General features: G+C 39.4%; 2 protein-coding genes across 4 annotated transcripts; both read left to right on the forward strand.

Moving 5' to 3' along the window:
* The first annotated feature begins 525 nt into the window (after nt 1-525).
* On the forward strand, nt 526-3,697 carry LOC121746766 (probably inactive leucine-rich repeat receptor-like protein kinase At5g48380). 3 transcript variants are annotated; one of them, XM_042140694.1, is made up of 3 exons: nt 526-766; nt 1,316-2,215; nt 2,549-3,697. In XM_042140694.1, the coding sequence occupies exons 2-3, from the start codon at nt 1,388-1,390 to the stop codon at nt 3,569-3,571; spliced, it is 1,851 nt and encodes a 616-aa protein (XP_041996628.1). In that variant the 5' UTR covers nt 526-766; nt 1,316-1,387; the 3' UTR covers nt 3,572-3,697. The 3 variants fall into 3 exon arrangements, with proteins under 3 accessions (XP_041996628.1, XP_041996629.1, XP_041996630.1); XM_042140695.1 differs by having other exon boundaries at nt 1,405-2,215; XM_042140696.1 differs by having other exon boundaries at nt 1,496-2,215.
* Nucleotides 3,698-19,336: 15,639 nt separating this feature from the next.
* LOC121747449 (nuclear transcription factor Y subunit A-6-like) lies at nt 19,337-23,075 on the forward strand. The gene is made up of 6 exons (XM_042141486.1): nt 19,337-19,433; nt 20,794-21,010; nt 21,705-21,808; nt 21,904-21,975; nt 22,379-22,543; nt 22,658-23,075. The coding sequence occupies exons 2-6, from the start codon at nt 20,800-20,802 to the stop codon at nt 22,898-22,900; spliced, it is 795 nt and encodes a 264-aa protein (XP_041997420.1). The 5' UTR covers nt 19,337-19,433; nt 20,794-20,799; the 3' UTR covers nt 22,901-23,075.
* Nucleotides 23,076-24,890: the final 1,815 nt, after the last annotated feature.

A 24,890-nucleotide genomic window follows, 5' to 3' on the forward strand; every position in this document is an offset into this window, starting at 1 on the left:
TTTTCTAAAACGAGTACAAACAGTAAGTGTCTCAATAACTAGTGATGGAGGGAGTATAAATCATTTTTATTGATAAAAAAACATAGTACATTCGTCCATAAAAAATACTACTAGTGATTTTATTTGTGAATGACGGAGAAATGAGAATTAATCTTACTCCCTTCGTCCATAAAAAATAATCTTATTTGTAGACGGCACAAATTTAATGAGAAATTGATATAGTAAGAGAGAGAGTGAGAAAATAATAGGTAAAGTAAGAAAGATACAGACAAAATTGGGTAAAGTATGAAAAAGAAGAGAAAAAGTGAATAAAGTATGAAAGAAAAAATTTTCATTTTTAGAAATATGACTATTTTTTTGGATATTTCATAATATCAAAATGAGACTATTTTTTATGAACCGCTGACGTGATGTATTAAAGAGTGAGAAAGTACTAAATTTTCCTCTTCCGACGGAATGAAAAAAAGACTAGTATAGAAATTTGAGTCTTTGACTCTTTGTGATCGTTTTAGTCTCCCCATTTTTTTTCCTTGTAGTCACACTTGTTCATCTCTTTTGAGTCCAGTCTTCAGCTCTCTATTTGAGAGTAACAGTCTTCACTCGAAATTGCCAAAAAAGCAAAACCCATTTAATCAGCAAAAAAGGCTAACAAAGAAAAGAAAGGAAAAAAGTGAATAAAAGAAATGGTGGAAGATTAATAGTCGTTCCATTATACTCTCGAAGTCTTCATTTGGAACAGAAGTTCCAACTTTCACTCTTCCTAAAGGTAACAATTCCATCTCTTGCTTATTGCTTTCTTGGATAGCTTTTGGTTCATATTGTAAACATATTTTCACCTTTGTCTTGAAGATTAGGATTGGGTAAATTCCTTTTCTTTACATTAGATTTTGGGTTTTTCCCATTTCGTTTGTTGACGTAGATGATTTAGGTAGATATTTGTTATGTGATCGCTTTGATTCCATGAATTGTGGAGTTTTGAAGTTTCTACTTGTTTCTGTAATTTGTTTTTTCATATTTATGCTTGAAATTTGTTAAGGGTAGTTTCTTTGTCTGTGTTTAGTGTTTGATCTTTTGATTAAAAAGAAAGTGTTTTATTATACACGGGTTTTAATGTGAAATTGGTAAAGTAAGAGACAGAAGGAGAAAATGCGGGTAAAGTAAGAGAGATATGTAGAAAAAGTGGGTAAAGTACGAGAGAGAGAAAAAGTGGAGAAAGTGTGAGAGAGAAACTTTCCTTTTTTTAAAAATCAGACTATTTCTGTCGACATCTCAAAATGACAAAACGAGACTATTTTTCGACCTTTTGATGTTTCAGGAAGTTAAGTATGTACCAACAATCTTGAGTTGAGTTATGTTCTTTGGTCTTTCGACGTTGTAATCGACAAGTATGGTGTCCGGTTTTAGGGCAGCCTCTGCTCTCGTTACTATCGTTGTTTGGTTGCTCGTCCCTCGTCACGCCACTCCCTCTGATATCGAGTGCCTGAAATCGATACAGAGCTCGTTGGAAGACCCTAACAACTACCTAGCATCGTGGATTTTCGACAACAGTTCCCAGAGGTCAATCTGCAAGTTCACCGGGATTGAGTGCTGGCACGAGGATGATAACAAGGTGTTGAATATCCGGCTGTCGGACATGGGCCTCAAGGGCGAATTCCCACTAGGCATTGCAGGTTGCACTTCCATGACTGGCCTCGACCTTTCTAGCAACAGCATCCGTGGCAACATCCCGCACAACATCTCTAGTATAATCCGCTTCATAACTATACTTGACCTCTCCTCCAACCAGTTTTCCGGAGAAATACCTGTCGATATCTCAAACTGCAGCTTTCTGAACGTGCTTAAGCTCGAAAACAACCAGTTGACGGGCCAGATTCCACCACGGATTGGTCTGCTTGACCGGATCAAGACATTTAGTGTTGCGAAAAACCAGTTGACTGGTCCTATTCCGCAATTTGTGAATGCCAGTTTTCCTGCTGAGAGCTATGATGGAAATGCAGGTCTGTGTGGGAAGCCATTGTCTCGTTGTAGTGGCGGTTCGGTTAAATCTCATGCTTCTGCGATTGTTGGAGGAGCAGTTGGTGGCGTGACTGTTGCAGCTCTCGGTTGCGCCATTGGTTTGTTCTTGTATATGCGTAGGATGTCGCGCAGGAAGAAGGAAGACGATCCTCTCGGCAACAAATGGGCCACGAGCATCAAGGGCGCGAAACGCATCAAGGCAAGTACACTGTGCTTGCTATCTCAAAACTACACACTTGTTAATTGCTTCTAAACTCATCAAACTAGAAAGTTCAGGCAGAGGTCAGATCGTTTGCAAACTTTCTTAAGTTGCTAACTCAGTATATTTCAAATGTCAACCCAAACATTAAATTAATATGCGTGTTGACATTTTTAATACACTACGTTAATGAGTTAGCAAGTTAGCAATTTAAGAAAAATTAGCATTATAACGCGCCCTAGAAAGTTCAATGTAAAAATCAAACAATGAGCAAAGCACATGATTTTATAAGAAGCAATTAACCCCTTAACTTGTGATTGTTTCTGTTTTCAGCTATCAATGTTTGAGAAATCTGTTTCGAAGATGAATTTGAAAGATCTGATGAAGGCCACAAATGACTTCAGCAATGAGAATATTATTTGGTCGGGACGAACCGGGACGGTGTACAAGGCAGTTCTGGAAGACGGGACCTCGCTTATGGTGAAGAGGCTGCAGGACACTCAACACTCGGAGAACGAGTTCGCAGCAGAGATGGCGACGCTAGGAAACATCAAGCACCGGAACTTGGTTCCCCTGCTTGGCTTTTGCCTTACGAAGAACGAGCGCCTCTTGGTTTATAAGAACATCCCGAACGGCTCCCTTCACGACATGCTACATCCCGTGAACGAAGGCGCCAGAGTCATGGACTGGCCACTTCGTCTCAAGATAGGGATAAAGGCCGCAAAGGGATTTGCGTACCTCCACCACTCGTGCAATCCGCGCATCATCCACCGGAACGTCAGCTCGCAGTGCATCTTGCTCGATGCAGACTACGAGCCAAGGATATCTGATTTCGGGCTAGCTAGGCTCATGAATCCCATCGACACACACCTGAGCACGTTTGTGAATGGCGAATTCGGAGATTTGGGGTACGTTGCTCCTGAATACGCAAGAACGCTGATGGCCACCCCCAAGGGGGACGTCTACAGCTTTGGAGTCGTGCTGCTGGAGTTGGTGACGGGCGAAAAAGCGACGCACGTGGGCAGAGCCCCGGAGAGCTTCAGGGGCAGCCTGGTCGACTGGATCTCGGAACTATCCGCATCATCTAGGCTTCACTACGCCATCGATGAATCCTTGGCCGGAAAAGGTTTCGACAACGAGCTTTTCCAGTTTCTGAAAATCGCGTGCAGCTGCGTGCTTCCGACGAACCCGAAAGAGAGGCCTACCATGTTTGAAGTGTACCAGCTCCTCCGAGCCGTTGGGCAGCGGTATGATTTCACGACGGAGGATGACATTTTGGTGCCGACCGATGCCGGGGATGCTGATCAGCTAGTAGAGCTCATCGTTGCTCGAGATGATGTGCAGAAAAAGGTATAAAAAAGACTTATAGATTGATTGGAGAAATCAATAATCCACATTTGTGGTTTTATTTTTATGCAGAACTACTTGTGAATGAATTGTGTATATAGTAATATCTTCAGTTTCTTGATTGTTTATCGTTCATTTGAAATTGTCATCACAAACTCACGTTAATGAATCATGATTCCTCATTGATCATTCATAGTGATGGGGTACGGACTAAACAAGCCCAACAGCACCAACGGCCCATCAGCCCAAAGCCCAAGGAAGAGTATGAGTTCGGCATTACCAAAGAGTTCGGCCTCAGCCTACAGCTCGGTAAAAGCCAACCAATCAAGCTCTGCTCTCAAGTCGGCATCAAGCTCCCAGATCGGCAACCAAAGCAGTTCGGTCTCAGTAAGAGTTCGGCCTCAGCCTACAGCTCGGCAAAAGCCAACCAATCAAGCTCTGCTCTCAGGTCGGCATCAAGCTCTACTCTCAGATCGGCAACCAAAGCAGTTCGGTCTCAGTATTCGACCGAACAAGGAGTTAGTGGACCCATACAGGATTTCCACAACTTCCAACACACCCACTACCACGTGGTGTCTGCTCAGGCCACGATCGTAGGCCATGACCTACGCTACATGCAGGACCTCCACGACATCCACAACCATCATTAGTGGTGATGCAAGCCACGATCTCAGTTCAATATATAAATAGAACTTAGATCTGATAGAAGAGGGTTAAGCTCTCTAGAGATAAAACACCATATAGCAAGTTTGTATTTGTAAGCTGTAGAAAACAGATCAAGCAATACAACTCATCCCTCTTTTCTTCCCGTGGACGTAGATTTACTTCAGTAAATCGAACCACGTAAATTCTTTGTGTCGTGATCTGTATTTTCCTGCATTCACTAACATCAGAAATTCGCGGATTCATCACTGGCGCCGTCTGTGGGAAGCAGAGAACCAAATTTGTGATAAGCGAATTTTTGACCCTTTTTCCACCCCAAAAAAATGCATACCAGATCACACACTACCCGTAATACCGTTCGTGAAAACCATGAGGAAGCTAGTCCAGCCCGCAGGTCCGGAAAACAGCCTCGGGATACAGCTACTTCCAGTTTTCACGATGAAGGAACAAGCCGCTCAAAAGGTCCACACACCGAGTCTTCCCAGCAGCCTGATTTGAATGAGGCTGTCAAGCTGTTCTTGGCTGAGAAGCAGGATGAGTTCTTAGCCTTCCTGCAAAAGAGCCAAGAGCCGAAGACGAAAACGGTGGATTCTCCTTCCTCATCCAGACATGAAAGTCGCTACCGCAGTAGTGCCGTGTCTTCCAGGAAGAAGAATCCTCAACCCCGACATGTTCCTGTTCCTCCTCGGTACCGGAATCACAGGAGAACTCCATCTCCTCCATACCGAAGAGGTGTCGGGTTCGCCATGTACGGAGTATTGAAGACTCCGTTCTCGGACGATATCACCCGAACTCCCTTGCCACAGAACTACCGAACTCCGTCAATGACTTATGACGGGTTGGTGGATCCTCATGACTTCCTGGGACGCTATCAGTATAATATGGCGAACCAGGGTCTCAATGAGGTCCATATGTGCAAGCTGTTCCCCGAGCTGCTCATCGGGAACGCCAGCAGGAGGTTCTTTCAGAAAGCGGAAGCCCGGATTACTTCGGCTCAGCTGCTTTCTATACGTCAAGGTCGCGACGAAAAGATCAGCGACTTCCTGACGAGATTCCATAAGGAATGCCTACAAGTAGATAATCTCAATGATCTACTTGTCATTTCGGCATTCCAAAATGGAATCCTGCCCGGAGCTCTCTACAGAAAGCTCGTGGAATGCAGTCCGCAAACAGCTCAAGAGATGTGGGACATTGCGGACCAGTTCTCCCGAGCCGATGAGGCAGACCGTCGAAAACGGTCTTTAGACAGCTCATCTAGAGGAGACGAAAAGAAGCCCGATCATAGCGATCAGAGGCATCCTCGCCGAACACCTTCCCCACTAAAGGAGGGATAGCGGTCATCCGAGGTGATCAAAAAAGAGCAAGAGTGTTTGCAGATTGCGCTTAAAAGTGCCGAGCAATCAGATCGGCACCATCAAGCATAGCGATCACAGCAACCGGAGTCAGAGGCAGACGAAATGACCGAAGTCACACCAGAGCCGAACTCGATGGTGTACGGCACTGAAGCCGTGATTCCGGTTGAGATCGGCATACCCAGTCCCCGACCTCCATTTCTCCTCAGAAGTGAATGGTGACGGACTGGGAGCCGAACTAGATCTTGCCGAAGAAAGAAGAGAATTGGCCTGCATAAAAGCAGCCAAGTACAAGGAGCAAGTAGCCCGGTATTATAACCAAAGGGTGAAAAAGCTGCAATTTCAAGTGGGAGATCTCGTCTTGAGAAACAACGAAGTAAGCCGAGCAGAAAAGCTGGGCGAACTCGAACCCACATGGGAAGGTCCATATCGGGTGTCAGAAGTCCTCGGCAAAGGGTCTTACAAATTGACTCACGTGTCAGGAGCACAAGTACCCCGAACATGGTACGTTTCCAACCTCAAAAAGTTCCATTTGTAAGAGACAGTCCAGTCAGTCTTGAGTCCTGTTCGGTCAATGTGCTTTCTTTGGTTTGCTTGGTCTTTGTTTGTCTCTGTGCGTTTTGTCTGTGTGTTTTGTCTGTCTCTGTGCGTGTCGTCTCTTACAAATGTTACTGAGGTATCTTGTTCTTCGAAGGCTGATCCCCTTCTTAGAACATATACAAGCCAACGATTGTGAGTCAAAGCTTCTAAAGAGGATACAAGACCACAATTCAGCTTAAACAAGCAGTTCGTCTGAAACGAACTGCAATAAGCCAACGATTGTGAAGTCAAAGCTTCTAAAGAGGATACAAGACCACAATTCAGCTTAAACAAGCAGTTCGTCTGAAACGAACTGCAATAAGCCAACGATTGAGAGTCCAAGCTTCTCAGGAAGATACAAGACCACAATTCGGCTTAAGAAATAAGCACTTCGTCTGAAACGAACTGCAATAAGGGAAAGTCCGATCCACGCGATAAACCTCGCCGAATTAGGACGACCAAGTTCGGTCAAAGAAGTTTACCTTATAAGACCGAGGACGACCATGTCTAGTCAAAGAGGTTTACTGCATAAGACCACTTCGGTTAACTGGGAAAGTCCGATCCACGCGATAAAACTCGCCGAATTAGGACAAGGGAAAGTTCGATCCCGGCGACAAAAATCGCCAAATTAGAACGCAAACCAAGTCCGGTCAGAGATGTTTATTTCATCAGACCAAAGACGAGTCCGGTCAAAGATGTTTATTTCATCAGACCAAAGACGAGTCCGGTCAAAGATGTTTATTTCATCAGACCAAAGACGAGTCCGGTCAAAGATGTTTATTTCATCAGACCAAAGACGAGTCCGGTCAAAGATGTTTATTTCATCAGACCAAAGACGAGTCCGGTCAAAGATGTTTATTTCATCAGACCAAAGACGAGTCCGGTCAAAGATGTTTATTTCATCAGACCAAAGACGAGTCCGGTCAAAGATGTTTATTTCATCAGACCAAAGACGAGTCCGGTCAAAGATGTTTATTTCATCAGACCAAAGACTAGTCCGGTCAAAGATGTTTATTTCATCAGACCAAAGACGAGTCCGGTCAAAGATGTTTATTTAATCAGACCAAAGACGAGTCCGGTCAAAGATGTTTATTTCATCAGACCAAAGACGAGTCCGGTCAAAGATGTTTATTTCATCAGACCAAAGACGAGTCCGGTCAAAGATGTTTATTTCATCAGACCAAGGACCAAGTCCGGTCAAAGAAGTTTACCTCATAAGACCAAGGACCAAGTCCGGTCAAAGAAGTTTACTTCATAAGACCGAGGACAAGTACGATGAAATTTTTTCGCTAAGCTGTAAATACAGAGTGTTAGAAGCGAAAACAAAATTTCATTTTTCAAATCTTGTTCGGCACACAACTCCGCTACCCTACGAGATGGCGTTACGCTATTACAAAGGACTATTCTACTGTCCAGGGTTGCTAAAGTTGAGCCATCTATTCACAAAATCCTCGTGAAGCTGAGTTCGGGCGCTCCAGGCAGCCGCAGAATAAGCAGGTCGACGAGATGCTCTAATCGACCTGCCACCTCTTCTCTGAGCCCGGGAAGTCCTAGCACCTCGGCGGCGAAGAGTCTCTTCACGAAGCATTTGCCGATCTTGCTCACTCATAACCACAACTCCTCTGCGAACTTCAGTCCGTCCTCGACTTGACGTCTCCGGTTGTCCCTGAGTTCGTTGCTGACTTGGAGTAGGGTTTTGAGCAAGTGAATCAGAGGTTTGAGCTGGAGTACTAGCATCTGTTGGCGGGAAATGCCTGAGGAATCTCTCAATTGAGGGACGCCGGGAAAGAACTATGTCGTACCGAGAAGCCCAGCGCCGCAATGATTTCACGACTTGTTGGCAAGCCGAGCTCTCCAGCGCATTGTTCCTCCGGAGTACATGATATTCCTCCCACAGTTCGTCAACTCGACTCTGAACATCTGATATGGTCATTCCCCCGCGCACACGGATGTAATCCTCGTACGCAGTCCTCTCAGCAATGGTCGTATTCAGCTCGGCCTCCAGATCATTCTTATCGGACTCTAAGTCCTTATTATCGGCCTCCAGCTCCACTAAACGAGCCAGAAGCTCGTCATTCTTCGTCTGATCGGCTATAGCTCTTTTCTCAGCTTCGTCTAAAGCCGAAGAGTACAGCCGTTTCCAGTGAAGTATCTCCATCTCCTTGAGTGCAAAGCAGCTATGTTAGTTCGGCAGCTATACCGAGCAGATAGTAAAATACAACAAGGAATAAAGGCGAGTACGAAAAGCTATACGAAGACAAGTGTAGAGAATTTTTCATCCACAAGGAAAATTTTTTTACACTAGGAGGGCTTCAAGGCCATTTTACAAGGAAGAAAACTAGACTAAGAGAAGGGAGACGAAATCATACTCCGCCAGCTTCGTCTCCGGCTCCTCGGTCTGGTTCAGCTCCTTTTTCCTGAGCTACCTCAGCCTCGGCCTCGCATCCTGCCGGCCTCGCCTCCGCCTCCTGATCGGCTTCCTTCTCCGGATGCCCGGCCCGCTCGACTTCGGCCTCCGGCTCCAGCGGCTCGGCCTCACCCTCTCCGTTGTAAGTCGAAGCGGGTGAAACGGGCCCCACGGAGGCAAAGATAGCCTCCAGGTTCTCGTCCCGATCAGCTCGACAACTCCGGACTCGGTCTGCAGAAAGCAGGACCGAGGATGAAGCGAGCTCCTCAAGGAGCGGCAGATTCTGAAGCCGAGCTGCTATCTCTCGGCTGTACAGAGGCAGCACGACGTCGGCCCCCTGCTCGCCCTTATCGGTAATTAGCCTTACCAGACTACCGACAAAAGCCGAGAACTGGCTGCTCAAAAAGAGTTTCTCCGTGTAAACACGGAGAGCCTCCCCCTGGGCAGCCACGGCGGCAGCATCCCTCCGTTTCGTCTGCTCTCGCTGGATGACGAGCTGGTTTTTGGCAAACTGAGCTTCATCCTGGGCCGAAATCCTAGCAGCTCTGGCCTTCTCAAAGTTAGCCTCAGCCTGTTCGGCCCGATGACAAGCAGCCGCCAACTTCCTCTGCATCTCAGCATAGTCATTGGACGCTTTGGAGAGTTCGACGGCGACGAGCTTGGAGAGCATATCGTTCCTCTGAAAATGGATAAAGAAAAAAGTCAACAAAGGGGCCACAAAAAATACAGGAAAAAAGCAAGGTCAGAAAATCAAGAAGAGAATTCACCTCGGCGAAGTCCGTGGGCCATAAAAACGGCTCACAGATATGTTCCGAAGGAGGCGCCAAGACCACGTCTTTCTCTGGCGCTCTCGGGGGCTTCTGGGCCTTCCCCTTCCCCTTTGCCGAAGTCGACTCCGGCTTCTTCGGATCCGAAGAGGTTTTTTGCCTTTTCGGAGTCCTCTCGGCATCAGACGCCGAGCTGGTGGTTTTCGGCCTCTCCGGCTCCTTGGACTCCGAAGATTTGCGGCTAGCCTTATTCAGCATGTACACTGCCAAAAAGCAAGGAAACAAGGTTAGTTTTCGCTGCTAAAGCAGTAAAGCATAAAAAAGAAATCCTCACCCTCAGTTTCTTCGTCCGAAGACGAGATATTGAACACGAGGTCGCCCTTGACGAGCTCAGTTTCCGAGTATGGTTTCCTAATCATAGGAATCTTATTGAGCTCGCCCTCGAGCTCGGCCAACGGTTCTAACCGAGGATGAGGAATCACGGACTTCGGCCCTCTCCAGGGGAAGCCCGGAGCCGCTGTCCTATTATAAAAAAAGAAGCGGTTTTGCCATTTCGGCCACTTGGTTTTGCAGAATGCCCTAAAAGGCTGTAAGGGGATCAAGTAAAACCAAGATCCCTTCCTTTTAAATTGGAAAAAATTAAGGATTGCCCGCAGAGACAGATCCTTATCTAGCCTACGGAGTTCGGCAGCAAAAGCCGACAAGTGCCTCCAAGAATTCGGAGTCACCTGACCTAAAGGGAGTTGAAAAAAATCAAGAAGCTCTACAAAAGGTGGGGGAAGAGGGAAACGAAGCCCGCATTCTAAGCAGGCTTCGTAAACGGTGGCATAACCCTCCGGCGGGTCGTTAGCCCTATGATCATCGTCGGGAACCACCGCCTTCCCCCCGGGAAGAAGATATTTTTCGTGTAGAGATATCACGGTGTCCTTACTCAAGACGCTGTGAAAGTATTCTACAGTCTTCTCTTCGGACTCTTTCCGGCTAGAAGACCCCTTGCCCCCTTTCCTACCGCTACCTAACTCGGAAGAAGAAGAAGAAGACATGGTTCTTACTCTTTGCAAAATCTGAAGAAATTCTGAAGAAATTCTTGAAAGCGGAAGGAAATTTTTACGCAAAGGAGATAGAGTGCAGAAGAAGCAGTCGCAAAAGTGCTTCAATGATGAAGAAAGGAGGTATTTATCAGATTCGGCGAAGATTTCAAAATCGTCGCACCGTTTCGAATCCCACCTTTTCGGGATTCAACGGCCGGATTTTACTGTCGCATTTAATGCAGTCACGTGCAAGGCACGTCCCCTGACGTCAGCCTCCCCCGTACCTTTATCCAGAATGCCGAAGTGACTCGCTTCGCCGAAGTGATTCACTTCGTCTTTCGGGGGGGGTAGTGATGGGGTACGGACTAAACAAGCCCAACAGCACCAACGGCCCATCAGCCCAAAGCCCAAGGAAGAGTATGAGTTCGGCATTACCAAAGAGTTCGGCCTCAGCCTACAGCTCGGTAAAAGCCAACCAATCAAGCTCTGCTCTCAAGTCGGCATCAAGCTCCCAGATCGGCAACCAAAGCAGTTCGGTCTCAGTAAGAGTTCGGCCTCAGCCTACAGCTCGGCAAAAGCCAACCAATCAAGCTCTGCTCTCAGGTCGGCATCAAGCTCTACTCTCAGATCGGCAACCAAAGCAGTTCGGTCTCAGTATTCGACCGAACAAGGAGTTAGTGGACCCATACAGGATTTCCACAACTTCCAACACACCCACTACCACGTGGTGTCTGCTCAGGCCACGATCGTAGGCCATGACCTACGCTACATGCAGGACCTCCACGACATCCACAACCATCATTAGTGGTGATGCAAGCCACGATCTTAGTTCAATGTATAAATAGAACTTAGATCAGATAGAAAAGGGTTAAGCTCTCTAGAGATAAAACACCATATAGCAAGTTTGTATTTGTAAGCTGTAGAAAACAGATCAAGCAATACAACTCTGCCCTCTTTTCTTCCCGTGGACGTAGATTTACTTCAGTAAATCGAACCACGTAAATTCTTTGTGTCGTGATCTGTATTTTCCTGCATTCACTAACATCAGAAATTCGCGGATTCATCACATAGCTAACTCGATTCTGTTTTATTGGTTTGAATAAAAAATGATGCTATAACAAGAATGCTATTAAAAGTTAACTGCTCCAGATTAATTATAATTTTTTTCTTGTCTTAATTCTTAAAGAGGACAACTTTAAATATGCATAAATTCTTGTTATTGAAAATTTGCTATAAACTAGTAGTAATATTCAGGGCCTGAAAGTTAAGTTTCAAAATAAAATTAAGTTGAAAAAAATAATGAAAAGGCTAATGTTGAACAGTTGCAACTTTAATATTTCGTCGTCAATTTTATTATTTGTCGAAATAATAACATATGAGAAAATTGATGCAATCTCAAAGTTCATGAAGGTACAGCAAAAGAAAGGAAAGAAGCAGCAACAAGAATGTAAAGGACACAAGATCTTTACATGGTTAGGTAACAGCTACGTCCACGGGAAAACAAGATGTACTCTTCTATTATCTCATCAAAGATAAACGACAAATGTAAATTGAAAAATGAAGAACACTCTTTCAACTCTCACAATCTAATCACAAGATTGATGCATGAATTCCCGTTTCTTAAATAGAATTCCACTCCCCTTGCTAGCTTTTACTCCATCCTCCATCCGTCCCCTAATAAGAGTCATATTTAGTTTCGACACATGTTTTAAACATTATAAACAAAAGTGGATAGAATTATAAGTTAGTGTAAGATGGGTCCCGACCATTTATATATTAATTTTATAGTAAAATATCAGTGGAATAAGTTGGTGGAATATGAGGCCTACTTACCATTTGGTAAGAGTGAAATAGATTTCTTAATGGGGGGCGGACGAAAAAGGCAAGATAGGACTCACTAGTCACTAATAGAAAAAAGGATATTGACATCTAAATATCATGAAACTTTCAAAAAGTTGGATTTTTCCCACGAACTTTAAAATTGGCAAATAATATCACGAACTTTATCCTATGTTTATTTTTTCCCACGAATGAAAAAAATCTTACAAATAATATTATGACACGGATTTTTTTTCGTAATTTCTCGACATCAATTTTGAGAGCTTCAAGTTTTTCAATCTTTGATGATAGTTTTTCTTGAAGCACACCTTCCAAAATTGTTCTTCAATCTATTAAAATAACATGAATTTTTTCATTCGTGGGAAAAAACAAACCCGTGGTAAAGTTCGTGATATAATTTGTCAATTTTAAAGTTCGTGGGAAAAACCTTAGTTTTTAAAAGTTTCATAATATTAGATGCCATATCCCATAGAAAAATGAATTGTTCTTACAATTAATTTGTGACACTTTATTAAAGAAGTCATTATAGATATCCAGTCATTACATCAATGTTCACTACATTTATAAAATCCATTATTGCTACATTTTAGTTGAATGTAATAGTAATAGGAACCACGTAATGACATTTTCATTACGTATCTTATGATTAATAATAGTACGAATATTATGCCTAAATTTAGATATAAAAATAGAAAATAAAAATAGGTATGGAGAATATAACATGCTTCTACACTACACGACCTTCCAAGTGTAACTTATCAATAAAATAATTTTGGCCATATGTTATACATAAAACAGTCTACCCACTTAAATTCTACTATCAAATGGCCTTAAATTTGATAGAATTCTCGAGACATGTTCCATTCCTCAGTTGATGGAACTATAATTTTAACTGAATAGATAATTTTTTTGAAGATAAGCTTGAGATTAATACTTATTACAGATAAGCTAGTAGTAGTATTTTTTATTTTGAACTTCCACCAAAATCAACGTAAAATAATTGTGCAAATTTTCATCAAATTCAACTCAATTAGTAGTATTTCCACATTGATTAAATCTCGGCTACCTAAACTAAGATATGATATCTAATTAAAATAAGTCGACTTTACTATAAACAAGAGCTTTGTACATCTTTCTTCGTCGAGAGAGGATAGTATATTCTCTTAATTTGTAAAACCTTTAACAAAAGAAACATTAATTCAGTGGTAGTAGTTGTTAATAGTTGTATTTTTGCTAGCAAGTGACATTAGCACCTCCAACTCTTCAATAAATTTTAATAAGTAGTTTAACCTTATGTGTTTGTTGCATTTTTGAGCCGGTCACAGTGCCTACATTAGCAAACACATATATTAACAAAAAGTAGTATTAGGGTTTTCCTTTTTGAAAATTTTCAACTATTTATTTGGATATCACCCTCCTAATTTTTTTTCACTAAAGTCACAAAAATTGAGTCGAGAGAATCATGGGAGTTCATGAAGGGGATTTCAAGGCCAAAGATAATGCAGCTTGTTCGACGCCCAAAGGTAAAAAATTCAAGATTCCGAAAACCCTTATCTGTCCACCTGCTCCGAAGAAGAGAAGGTTGAAAGGAGGGTGCTCTTCAACACAACGACATATTAAGTTTTTCGCTCCTCCTGAACTAGAGGCCTTTTTCTCGTGCTCGTTTACAAATAATGTCTAGATCTAACCAAATAATGTGTTCTTTTTTGTATGCATAGTTTAAATTTTCACTCATGTTATCCCTTGTAAATTTTTTTTATTGTGGATTAGGTTGTGACTTGTGAGCTCGTTTTATGTCCATCAATGTATATATTTTGAGTTTGGATTTGATTTGATTGAAATATAACTAGGTATGGTACCAATAATAGTTCCAACTACTGTCCCATGTTTCTTACTTTGTTTTTTCCTTTATTGAGATCACTATATATAAATTCTGTTTTTTCAGTATCACTAAACTTACTTATTCAGGCTACTTCTGTTTATATCTATGTCGTAGCATCACATAATTTTATAGGAGTGTTAAATTTATATACATGCTATCCTTAATGCTGGTATATATACTACCTGCTATTTATATGTTATATTAATAATATAGGATAATGATCAATGCATAATCATATCTTAATGTATAACTAGAGACCACTAGATCAAAAAATAGAAGGATAAGATGAGACTGATTTTGAAAACATGGAGGTCATTTTAAGGACGTTTTGGTTCATTCCATATATAACACAGAGATTATTTTAAGATCGTTTTAATTCATTTTAAATAAATCATAAGTGTGTCCGAACTTAAACGATCTTAAAATGACCTCCGTTTTTTTTAAAAATTTTAATTTTCTAAATGAACTAAAACTGTTGAAAAATGATATTTGTGTTATCCAAAAAATGATCTCTGCGTTTTAAAATCCAAATTTTCTAAAATGAACTAAAATTTTAAAATTCAATCTCATCCTTTTTATTTTTCTAGTAGTTAAAATCTGATCTCTAGTTATACTCAAAGTGCATGTTTGGTAGGGTTGATAGCTCATCCAAGGATGGAATTCTATGAACAAAAATGACATTTTTATTCATAGAATTCCATCCGTAAATGAGTTAACACTACTCTTGATAATATATAACAATAATTATAAATCATAAGGAGATGTGTCCAAATTGATTACTTGTTCAAAATACACTATGAAAGTCCACTTATTTTTGTTATTGTACTATATTTACATATTACTTTATTTAATCTAACTAGAAGAAAACAATTCTCAAGCTTACTGAATGAAATGGGCTTAAATATCTTAATAGGCTTGAGGGCAGGATCTGGGCCACACGCGAAGCCCAAGAATATACAATTTGAAAATAAAATAAGCTTATTTTATCACTTTCTCTCTTACTTTAATCAATTTATCTATTTTATTTTTATTAATTATGCATTAAAACTTGTATCATTTTAAAAGTTTATATTTTCAAAGATGAGGTGGCATTTTGTTATTTTAAAAATGAGATTAACCATCAGGTGCATCACATTTTTATTAAATTACAAATCACCAAATAAATAAGACGGTAGAGTCTCTATTAGAAATGTCCCCAGTTTACAACAAGAGTAACAAATAAAACCATACGTAAAAGTTCAGTTTGAGAAAGAGTTCCTTTCCATAAGAATATGCACTCTTGGCTTTTTAATTCATTCCATAAGAATGTACACATTCTAATTTTGAAAACTTTTTTATTTTACATCTCTCTTACTTTATTAATTTTGTATTAAAATCCGTACCAAATCCAAAGTACATATTCTTTTGGAATGGCGGAAATATTATAATACTCCCTCCGTCCCAAAAAAATATGCATTTCGGGTTTGACACGAATTTTAATGCAAAATTGGTAAAGTAACAGAGAGATAGAGAGAAAAAGTAATTAAAATACTCCTACTTGTTAGTGGGGAATGAGTCCCATAGGGGTGGGAATAGGGGAATCCGTGGATACCCGACCCGATAAAACCGGGTACTCAAACCCGAAAATCATTTAAATGTCTATCCAAAACCCGACCCGATATATTTCCGGTACTCCAATACCCCCGGGTATCCATACCCGACGTATCGGGTACCCAAATACCCGACTCTTTACATGGGTTAATAACTAATAAAAAAATTTTAATTTTATATATTAATATAAAGATAGAAATATTTAAATTGACTAATATTTTTGATGCTGCATTTATTTTGTAGTATAAAACTATAAAAAATGGGTCACTTTTATTTTAAAGTATATAATTATATTTATGGGGATTGGTTATTCAATATGTAAATTACGCATTTAATTAAACCGTAGAAGCAACCAATAATATAATTCAAAAAGTCAAAATAATTAACTATAATATAAAAACCACATGAGTTGGTTATGCAATACATAAAAAACTTGAAAGTTTGGAGAAGCCGGGACCTAGAGTAAGAGAGATTGACTTATTTATATAAGTTTAGAGAAAGTTAACCTAGTAAGTTGTAATTAGTAAATAAATTAGCCCAGCTCTTGAAGTCCAAAATTGCTAATCCTAATTTACAAATTGCTTTAAATAATAAATTGGATATTCAGGTAATATCTGATATCTATTCGGGTTACCCAATATCCGATTTATCTTAAATTTCAATACCCAATCCCATCAAATTGGATATTGGGTGTCTAATACCCGGTGGATATCGGGTCGGGTATGGATAAACCCAATACCAGATATCCGTATTCCCACCCCTAGAGTCCCACCTCATTACAAGGAAAAGACTTTCTAAAATTGAAAAATACATACTCCCTCCGTCCCACATTTAGAGTCAGTTTTAGTTATGGCTCGGGTTTTAAGGAAGAGTTGGTTGGTGTAATAAATGAAGTGAGATGGTAGAATGTGTAATAAATGAGGTGAGATGGTGGAATGTGGGTCCCTTTTGACTTTTTAGATTTAAAAGATGTTTATTGTTGACTTGTAAGACAAATTCATTAAATTAAATTAACTTAAGGTAAATAAATGTTCATTATGATTAATCATTTACTAATAACAAAAAATAATGAAGGTTGAAACACAAAAAAGGGCATCCGGCCCATACTTGATTCAAACAAGGATTAATAGTGCTTTCTTTAAGCATAATTATCCAACCAAGGCAGAGTATAGACATCATAGCATGCAACTCTCAGAAAATTTTCATCACAGAGGCCAAATCACACACAATCAGAGCCTCCAAACCATAAAGGGGTGGCTCTAAGCATAATTATCCAACCAAGGCAGAGTATAGACATCATAGCATGCATATCTCACAGAATTTTCATCACAGAGGCCAAAAGGCACCAAATCAGAGCCTCCAACCCATAAAGGGGTGGCTCTAATCATAATTATCCAACCACCACAATGTATACACATAATAACATGCATAACTCAGAAAATTTCATCACATAGGGCAAATCACACTCAATCAGAGTCTCCAAACCGACACAACAAGTCAGAACCTCCAACATTCCTCAATCAAATCCATACAAACAGCCTCCAAACCCTATATAGGGGGTGGCTTACCTCAACCGAAGAAACAAAGATTAGAGGAAATCTTTCATGGTAGGCAACAAGATCAACAACATAGCTTTCTCATTCTCGGTGTACACCTTTGGAGAAGACGGTGGTTGAGCTTCGGATTCCGCACAGGGATGGGACGGTGGTTGGGTTTCAGATCCGTCGAAGACCCCAACCGAAGCTGGAAATTCAGATTCTCGGACAACCTCATATGAATGAGGTGTTTCAGACCCATCAACGCCACCAAACGGTGGTCGATTTCCCGATCGGTGGTACCAATCGACCGCTCGTTCGCTTTCCCACCGGTCAAGGACTTCCGGTGGAGTGTTAGGGACGATTAGGGTTTCTGGCTGCGCCTCCGGCGTTGCAACCCGATCATCAGCCATGATAAGGCAACGGTGATGGAGTCACGGCGGGTTTAGAGCGGCGACAAAACTGAGGCGCCGATTAGGGTTCGAGCGAGAGTGAATCGGGAAGGGGGAGGGTGGAGAGAGAGTGGAGAAAGGAGAGTAATGTAAGGGTTGGGTGGGTTGGGTGGGGTAGGGATTAATTAAATGTGGGGTTTTTGTTTTGAATTATTTTAGTGTTGATAATGACATTTTGATGTAATTTTGATGAAGAGTGAGGTAAAATTGTATGTCCAAATATGGAAAATTCTAAAAGTGACTTTTAAACTGGGACGGACTTTTATGGCAAAAAGTGACTCTTAAACTGGGACGGAGAGAGTATTATTATAGGATGGACTAAAAAAAAGGAAGAATACAGTGGGATAGAGGGAGTCCAATTGAAATAAAATTAGAATTGTACTTTACAAAACAGTAAATCGAAATCGGGGGAAGAAAGAAAAGGAAAATAGATAATTAGTTGACGGTTGGGTGTCGCCGTCAAACAGTGCATGTGTGTTTGGGAGAATAAAGGGATCCGATGATTTTGATCCACCTAACGCCTGGACAGATAACGGCGTTTAACGGTTGAGTCATGCCACACGTGGCCGGAGTGTAGTACGAGCGGGCCCCACCATCTTTGGAAAATGGCGAGACACGTAGCACCCAAGATGTGGACTCAATCATTGGCGTCTAACTATTGGTGCACTGCCTTTTTCTCCTCACTCCTTTATTATTTTTCGTATTTATTTTTTAATATTAGTGGCCGAGATAATACTGAACCACCAAAATTTTCTATATTAGACAATACTTTTCATACTATGTTATTATTACTTTTTGAAATAATGTAACTAACATAAAGCGCAATGGGATAACACAACCAATGAGTCAAATGCAAGATAAATGATTCTTCCATTAATACGAGTTTTTAAAAAGTTAATTGACTTTATAAACATAATGAGTGAAAAAATTAATGGAATATGAATCTTATTTTTATGTACTTCCTACTTTCTATAATAAGTGTTATATTTTACCATTTTCTTTCGTCTCATAACAAGAATCATATTTCATTTTTTTATCCTAAATGATAAATAGATCTCACATTCTATTAACTTATTCCACTCACATTATATTATAAAACTAATATATATAAACGAGACTCATATTCCACTAACTTATTCAACACACTTTTATTTACAATTTTTAAAATTAGTGTCCAAACAAAAAAGGACTTCAATGTGGATCGGAGGAAGTACTTAATTTTTTAGTGGAATGGGACTATGTGAGTGTGATGAGTTAGTGGAGTACATGAACAATTTACTAAAATTTTTACAAAATGTAAATGTATTTTTAAATAGCGGACAAATTTTATGTAAAATCACTGCTTGAAACTAACTCAAGCCAAGATTATTTTGCTTTCTACAAAAATTGTTGGTACCTAGTCCAAGTAGGTATTAAGTGGTGTGATTAGGGGTATTTAGGTAAGCAAAGTAAATTAAAAACATTGACTTGCCATTTATAGAATGGAAAATAAAAAGGACAGGGACGTCATTTTCGGCAAGACACGAGGCTGTTTCAGTCATTATTTTATTTTTATTAAATAAAGAAAATCACTTTCATCCGATGTTGTCTTCATGAGATGAGAATTTAGAGCACTCTCTCATCATCAAAAGGGCCACGCAACCCCCCTTACCCAACACCCCCCCAATAAAGGAAAAATACAAATGCATGTAGCATATATTCAGCCTCCATTCCAGGAAGAGTGAGATTCAACCTCTTTCATTTGCATGAACACCTCTCTCACCGACTCACTGCAGTAAGTTTATTTTCTCTTTTTATTGTTGGTTTAATCAGTTGGCGGTTGATTTTGGTGTCTCTAATTTTTATTTTTATTTTTTCCATTTATTTACCTGTTATGTATGTATATATGATGTTGATTTGATTGGCTAGATGTGGTTGGTTATGTTGTGGTTTTGCTTAAAAAGGAAATTTTGTGAAGATTTTATGAGGCTGTGTTTGTGTGTGTGAGAGAGAGGGAGAGCACAAACTTGTAAATTTTGGATGAATTATTTTTATTCAAAAGTTCTGATTATTTACTGTTTTATAATCCTTGATGGAGAGACGAAAATTTGATGTTGCTAATGTTAGAAATTAATTGATATACTTCTTCGATTACTTGTTAATTATCTTGATTCAAAGGTCAGATTTTGGCTTGATTCAATTTTTGAAAAGTATATAGGGTGAAGATTATTTGACTTTTCAAGTATCAGATTTCAGATTCAACTAAAATGCATTCATTTTCAAGTCATTCTTAATCTTTAAATCTCCAGGCAATTAAGTAACTAAAACAGTAATCACTTAAACATTAACTGATAATACAAAACTTTAACTGATTCCTCAGATTGAGAATATATGTGATGGACTTTCCTTGGAAAAAATGTTCAATAGTTAGCAAATGAGGAGGTTGAGTGGAATCAATACACATTAGAATTTTGAGGATAGAGTGAATGCCTCTTGAAATGTTATTTTACAAGGAGCAAGGAGTTTGATTAGAGTCGAACGCAATAATGGTTGGAAGGAGGTGCGTAAGCCGTAAGCAATGTGGTTCAATTCATTCTTGAAAAATACTTTACATGATTCAATTCACTCAATATAATTTGAATTTAGTATCATTAATTACATCAAGTCTTTAGCCCCAAAACCAAAGATGATGTAACAACATTGGTAATTATCTTCCTTTTCTTGCATCACTATCCCAGCCTCATATCTTGTTTCCCTTTGAATTCGTTGCTACGGTGCTGCCATTTTGCGAGTTCGTGAGATGTCAATAGGAACTCAAGCTTGCTGATGATCTGGCCATTTATTTGTTTAACAACTTGTTTGCGATTTGATTGTTGGTTATGAATTTGAACATATTGGATTTGGTACATATACCTAAGTGATGGTACTTGGCTATGATTTATTTCAATGCTAATGCTAATTAACAGTCAACATTTTTTACATAAGCTCATACAAACTGAGTAGTACTTAATTATTTATGCAGTTATAATGTAAACATGTATATTAATGACTTATTAAGTACTTAAATGGATTCACCAGTCTTCATATGTATTGTGACGTGAAGATCATATTTCGGTTATATGCTTTTGATCGGTCGTGACCTTGTTTGTAGGTAGGTAAGTATGCAACAGCATCGAGGTAAAAGAGAGCAGTGTGAGTTTGATACAAAAGGCTATAATAATTGGCTTGAAGCCGGTTCACAAGGTTGGCATTATGGTGCCGGGGACAATTATGCATCCACGAATGTCCTATCAAGAAGCCCACTGAGTATGACACCTCCAAATCAACTGCACAGCCAGTTCAGAGGACAAATTTCTGAATTGCCGAATTCAGGTTCCATTTTATCTTTCGAGTGTTTTCTCAAATTCCTGTTACTATCCTCTGATCGATCGATCATCCCATGCGATTATGGAATCATCTTGGGGTCTTCTTGAAGTTGGAATTTGAACGAGATGTACGTTTCAAGTTGCAAAAGAAAACAAAATATGAACTTCCTCGAAGTCTTGGGGAAGTTTTCCAATTAGAATTTTATGAAGTTGATGCGTAATTTTTATGGGATGTGATTCCTAAATTGCTCAAGTTTAGTCCAAATGTATTCTCTCCTCAATATTTGCGCGTCGAAGGAATGACTTTAGGATGAAAATTGATGTATTAATACTTAGTCCAATGCTATTTTCGTGATCCCGTATTAATTAGGAGTATAAAACATTTAGGATATCGCTTTGGTACTATCCTCTAAGAGAAGAGCGAGATGCTTTTACGTATAGGTGTGTTGATTAAACAAATTCTGTTTCATTTGTTAGTGGAAGTGAAAAGCTCTTAATTTGCTAGTGAAGCACCTCTTAATTCAAAGGTGAAAGGAAAATGAGAATACGATTATAGAACACCAAGTAGACTCGCTGTCTTAGCAAGCAGACATTACTACCATCATGGATTTTTCGAAATATCAGCAACGAGGCGAGAGGCATAGACTACCTGCTGATGTTTTATCAATTATTTTGTGAAAGTAACAAAGTATGTTGTTCAGTGTGCAGCCAGGAGCAGGGAAAGGCTGCACCACCGGCACTGCCTTCTACGATAGGTGAATACATTGTACATGGAAATCAAAGAGATCACGGTGGTAGCTCAAAAGTGAGTGCATTCTGTTATTTTTTAACTTGAATTTCAACTTCAAATGAATTTCTATTTCAAATATTTATCGATTAAATTGCATAATTGGATTTCAGGTAATCTCTACATACTCTTACCTCGAACCAGAGTTGAGGGATAATACGCAAGCGCGTGGGCGGCAAGAGTTGGTATATGGCTTACTGCTACTTTTCTGCACTTAACGCGCTAAAACTATTAGGTCATAATCGGATTAGGTAAAATACACACTGCGCTCGTGGTGAATACAACAATTGTTGCTCTGTTAAACTTATCTGTCTTGTGAATTATGGTTGAATTGTGCATATCTTGTTCCCTTATGACATGTCTAATATTTCGGCTAACCTTATAATCTTCGACTTTTCAAGAAAATGCGTATGTGATTAACTCCAATGATCGTTTGAGAAAAACCGAGTTTGTAAATTGTCACTTGAATGGTGCAACACAATTTATGATTACTTAGAAAACCCTAAAGAAATCACAACTTATGTTTGTAACTTAATTAATTCGTCGCCATTTACTCTGTAGCTATGCCTAATGTGCATTGATATTCAGATATATCCCGATTTACATCCCACGCCTCACTGTGGGACGACTCTGCCCTTTGTGATGCCGGAAGAGCCTGTTTATGTGAATGCGAAACAGTATCATGCGATTCTGAGGCGAAGACAGCTACGAGCGAAAGCTGAAATGGAGAACAAAGCAACGAGAGTTAGGAAGGTAAGTAAGATATATGCATTCTTCAAATTAAATGTTTAGCACCAGACCATAATAAATGAAATATTAGACCTATAGTTTATAATAATGCTTGATGCTCTTATGTTTTCTCATCAGCCTTATCTTCATGAGTCGCGCCACCTTCACGCCCTGAGACGAGCGCGAGGATGCGGGGGTCGATTCATCAACACAAAGAAGTCCAATGGTGGTAACCATGAGGAGGGGAGTAGCACGGGTGACTCTACTCCGGTGCCATCACCAGAGTCCGATTACGGAATTGGCCAACCAGGGAAGAGGCGTGAGCAATATTCTCCTCACGACGGTGCAACATTCTTCCAGTGGGCATGCCAATCCAAATGAAATAATATTAAGTTTTGAATGGGGAGAAATTTGTCCAGTATTATATGCAGGTGTGTAAATTATTGAGTGATTTGATGTGAAATTTTTGGTTGTGATGCCAAGCTAGAGAATATACAGAGTTGGATGTATACATGACATATATATAGCTCTCCCTTCCTTTCTATAGAAGCTGATGTTTTATACATGATGATTCTCTTGGAATGAGATTTTCTTATATGTTTGGGCGTTGCAGATTTTAATTTGTTGGATAATAACACGAGGGGAGGGGCTAAGCCCCTATCAAATTTTTATTTTTTAAAATTTTCTACTTCTAAATATGTTGAAATTTTCTATATATAACTTTAGCCCTTACAAAATATCATAAGCAAACTATAAAAAGGGGAGTATTATGTTCCTATTGTCTTTATAGTGTTAAGTTTCAATATAATAATAACCATTAGATCAAGATTGTGGACAGATTAGATGATGAGGAGATTTTATAGTCCTCGTTACATTATACCATGTTCGTGGTACATTATAGGAGTATAATTGTAAACACGAGAATTATATCAGTAGTTTCAAAACTGCAAGTGCGATAATTACGTGATTATTTGGAGAGACGCTTGACATATCCTTCATTTCATTCTCTTTCATTAGTCACGACTTCCTCACTTCTCCCCTCTTCCCAAACCCTAACCGCGCCGTTTTTTAATCCACAGATAAAGGAAAAATGCTGATTCTTGCAGCAAGGACGACGGGAAATCAGACCAAAGCAAACTTTGATCTCGTTCTCATCATTCGACGGTCGATTTTGCTATTTTGTCACAACCAGACGTCGCCATTTGTATCCCTAGCCCGAAAGCAGGTAAAATTTTCGATAGAAATACGATGATTAAGCAATAATTTCACTTCGTGTATACTGAAAACTACATTTTTTGTGAATCTGAGGTCATGTTCTTTCATTATCGAAATTCAATTTTAGGTCCCTCTACTGTATGTCGTTCGTTAATTGAATTTTGGGTATTCGTTTTAGTACTTCTATAATTATTCGGTCAATTTACAATTTCTGATTTGGTGATGAATATCGATTTTGGTTTGCTACATTATTTAAATAATGCTTGTACGTTATCTGCTCTATATACTCTTCTATATCTTCTTTTATAAAACATTTGTGCATTATTTAACCCAATATTTATATTACGTACTAATGTGGTACATTATTCTGGATTATGGTATGAACTGCTACATTATTTGAGTTACATTATTTGCTCAACATGCTCCTCTATATCTGCTTTTAAAAAGCATCTGTACATTATTTTAGGTCTTTCTACTATATGTTGTTCGTTAATTGAATTTTTCGTATTCGTTTTAGTGCTTCTACAATTATTCGGTCAATTTACAATTACTGATTTGGTGATGGATATCGATTTTGGTTTGCTACATTATTTAAACAATGCTCGTACATTATCTGCTCTATATACTCCTTTATATCTTCTTTTATAAAGCATTTGTGCATGATCCTGTGCTACATTATAAGTTCCTATTTTACATGATTTAAGAACCTATGTTTATGTTACATCATGTAGGCAGTTTAGTACATGAATTATATGTATTTTTTCGTGCTACATCATTGGTTAATACATTATTCTTTTATAAATGTACATTATTGTAAACCAAATCTGTTAATTTATTCCTACTACCACTGTACATTGTTTTTGTGCAGCATTTTGATTAAAAAACTATATTTAGGGGTTGTATTTGTACATTATTTCAGTAGGAAACAATGCTACATTATATATGCATACTTGTACATGACTTTAAAACATTATTTACTGTTACATCATTTAGATAGATTAGTACATCATTCGATGCTAATTTTATGCATCATGTTCTGTTACATCATGTAGCTAGATCTGTACATCATGTTCTGTTACATTATTTAGACATAAATATACATTAACTGATATTGCATTGTATGTGTTTCTGAATAGGTTCAACGAGTGCAAGAATC

Source organism: Salvia splendens, chromosome 9 (genome assembly GCF_004379255.2).
Source record: "Salvia splendens isolate huo1 chromosome 9, SspV2, whole genome shotgun sequence".
NCBI classification, from domain to species: domain Eukaryota; kingdom Viridiplantae; phylum Streptophyta; class Magnoliopsida; order Lamiales; family Lamiaceae; genus Salvia; species Salvia splendens.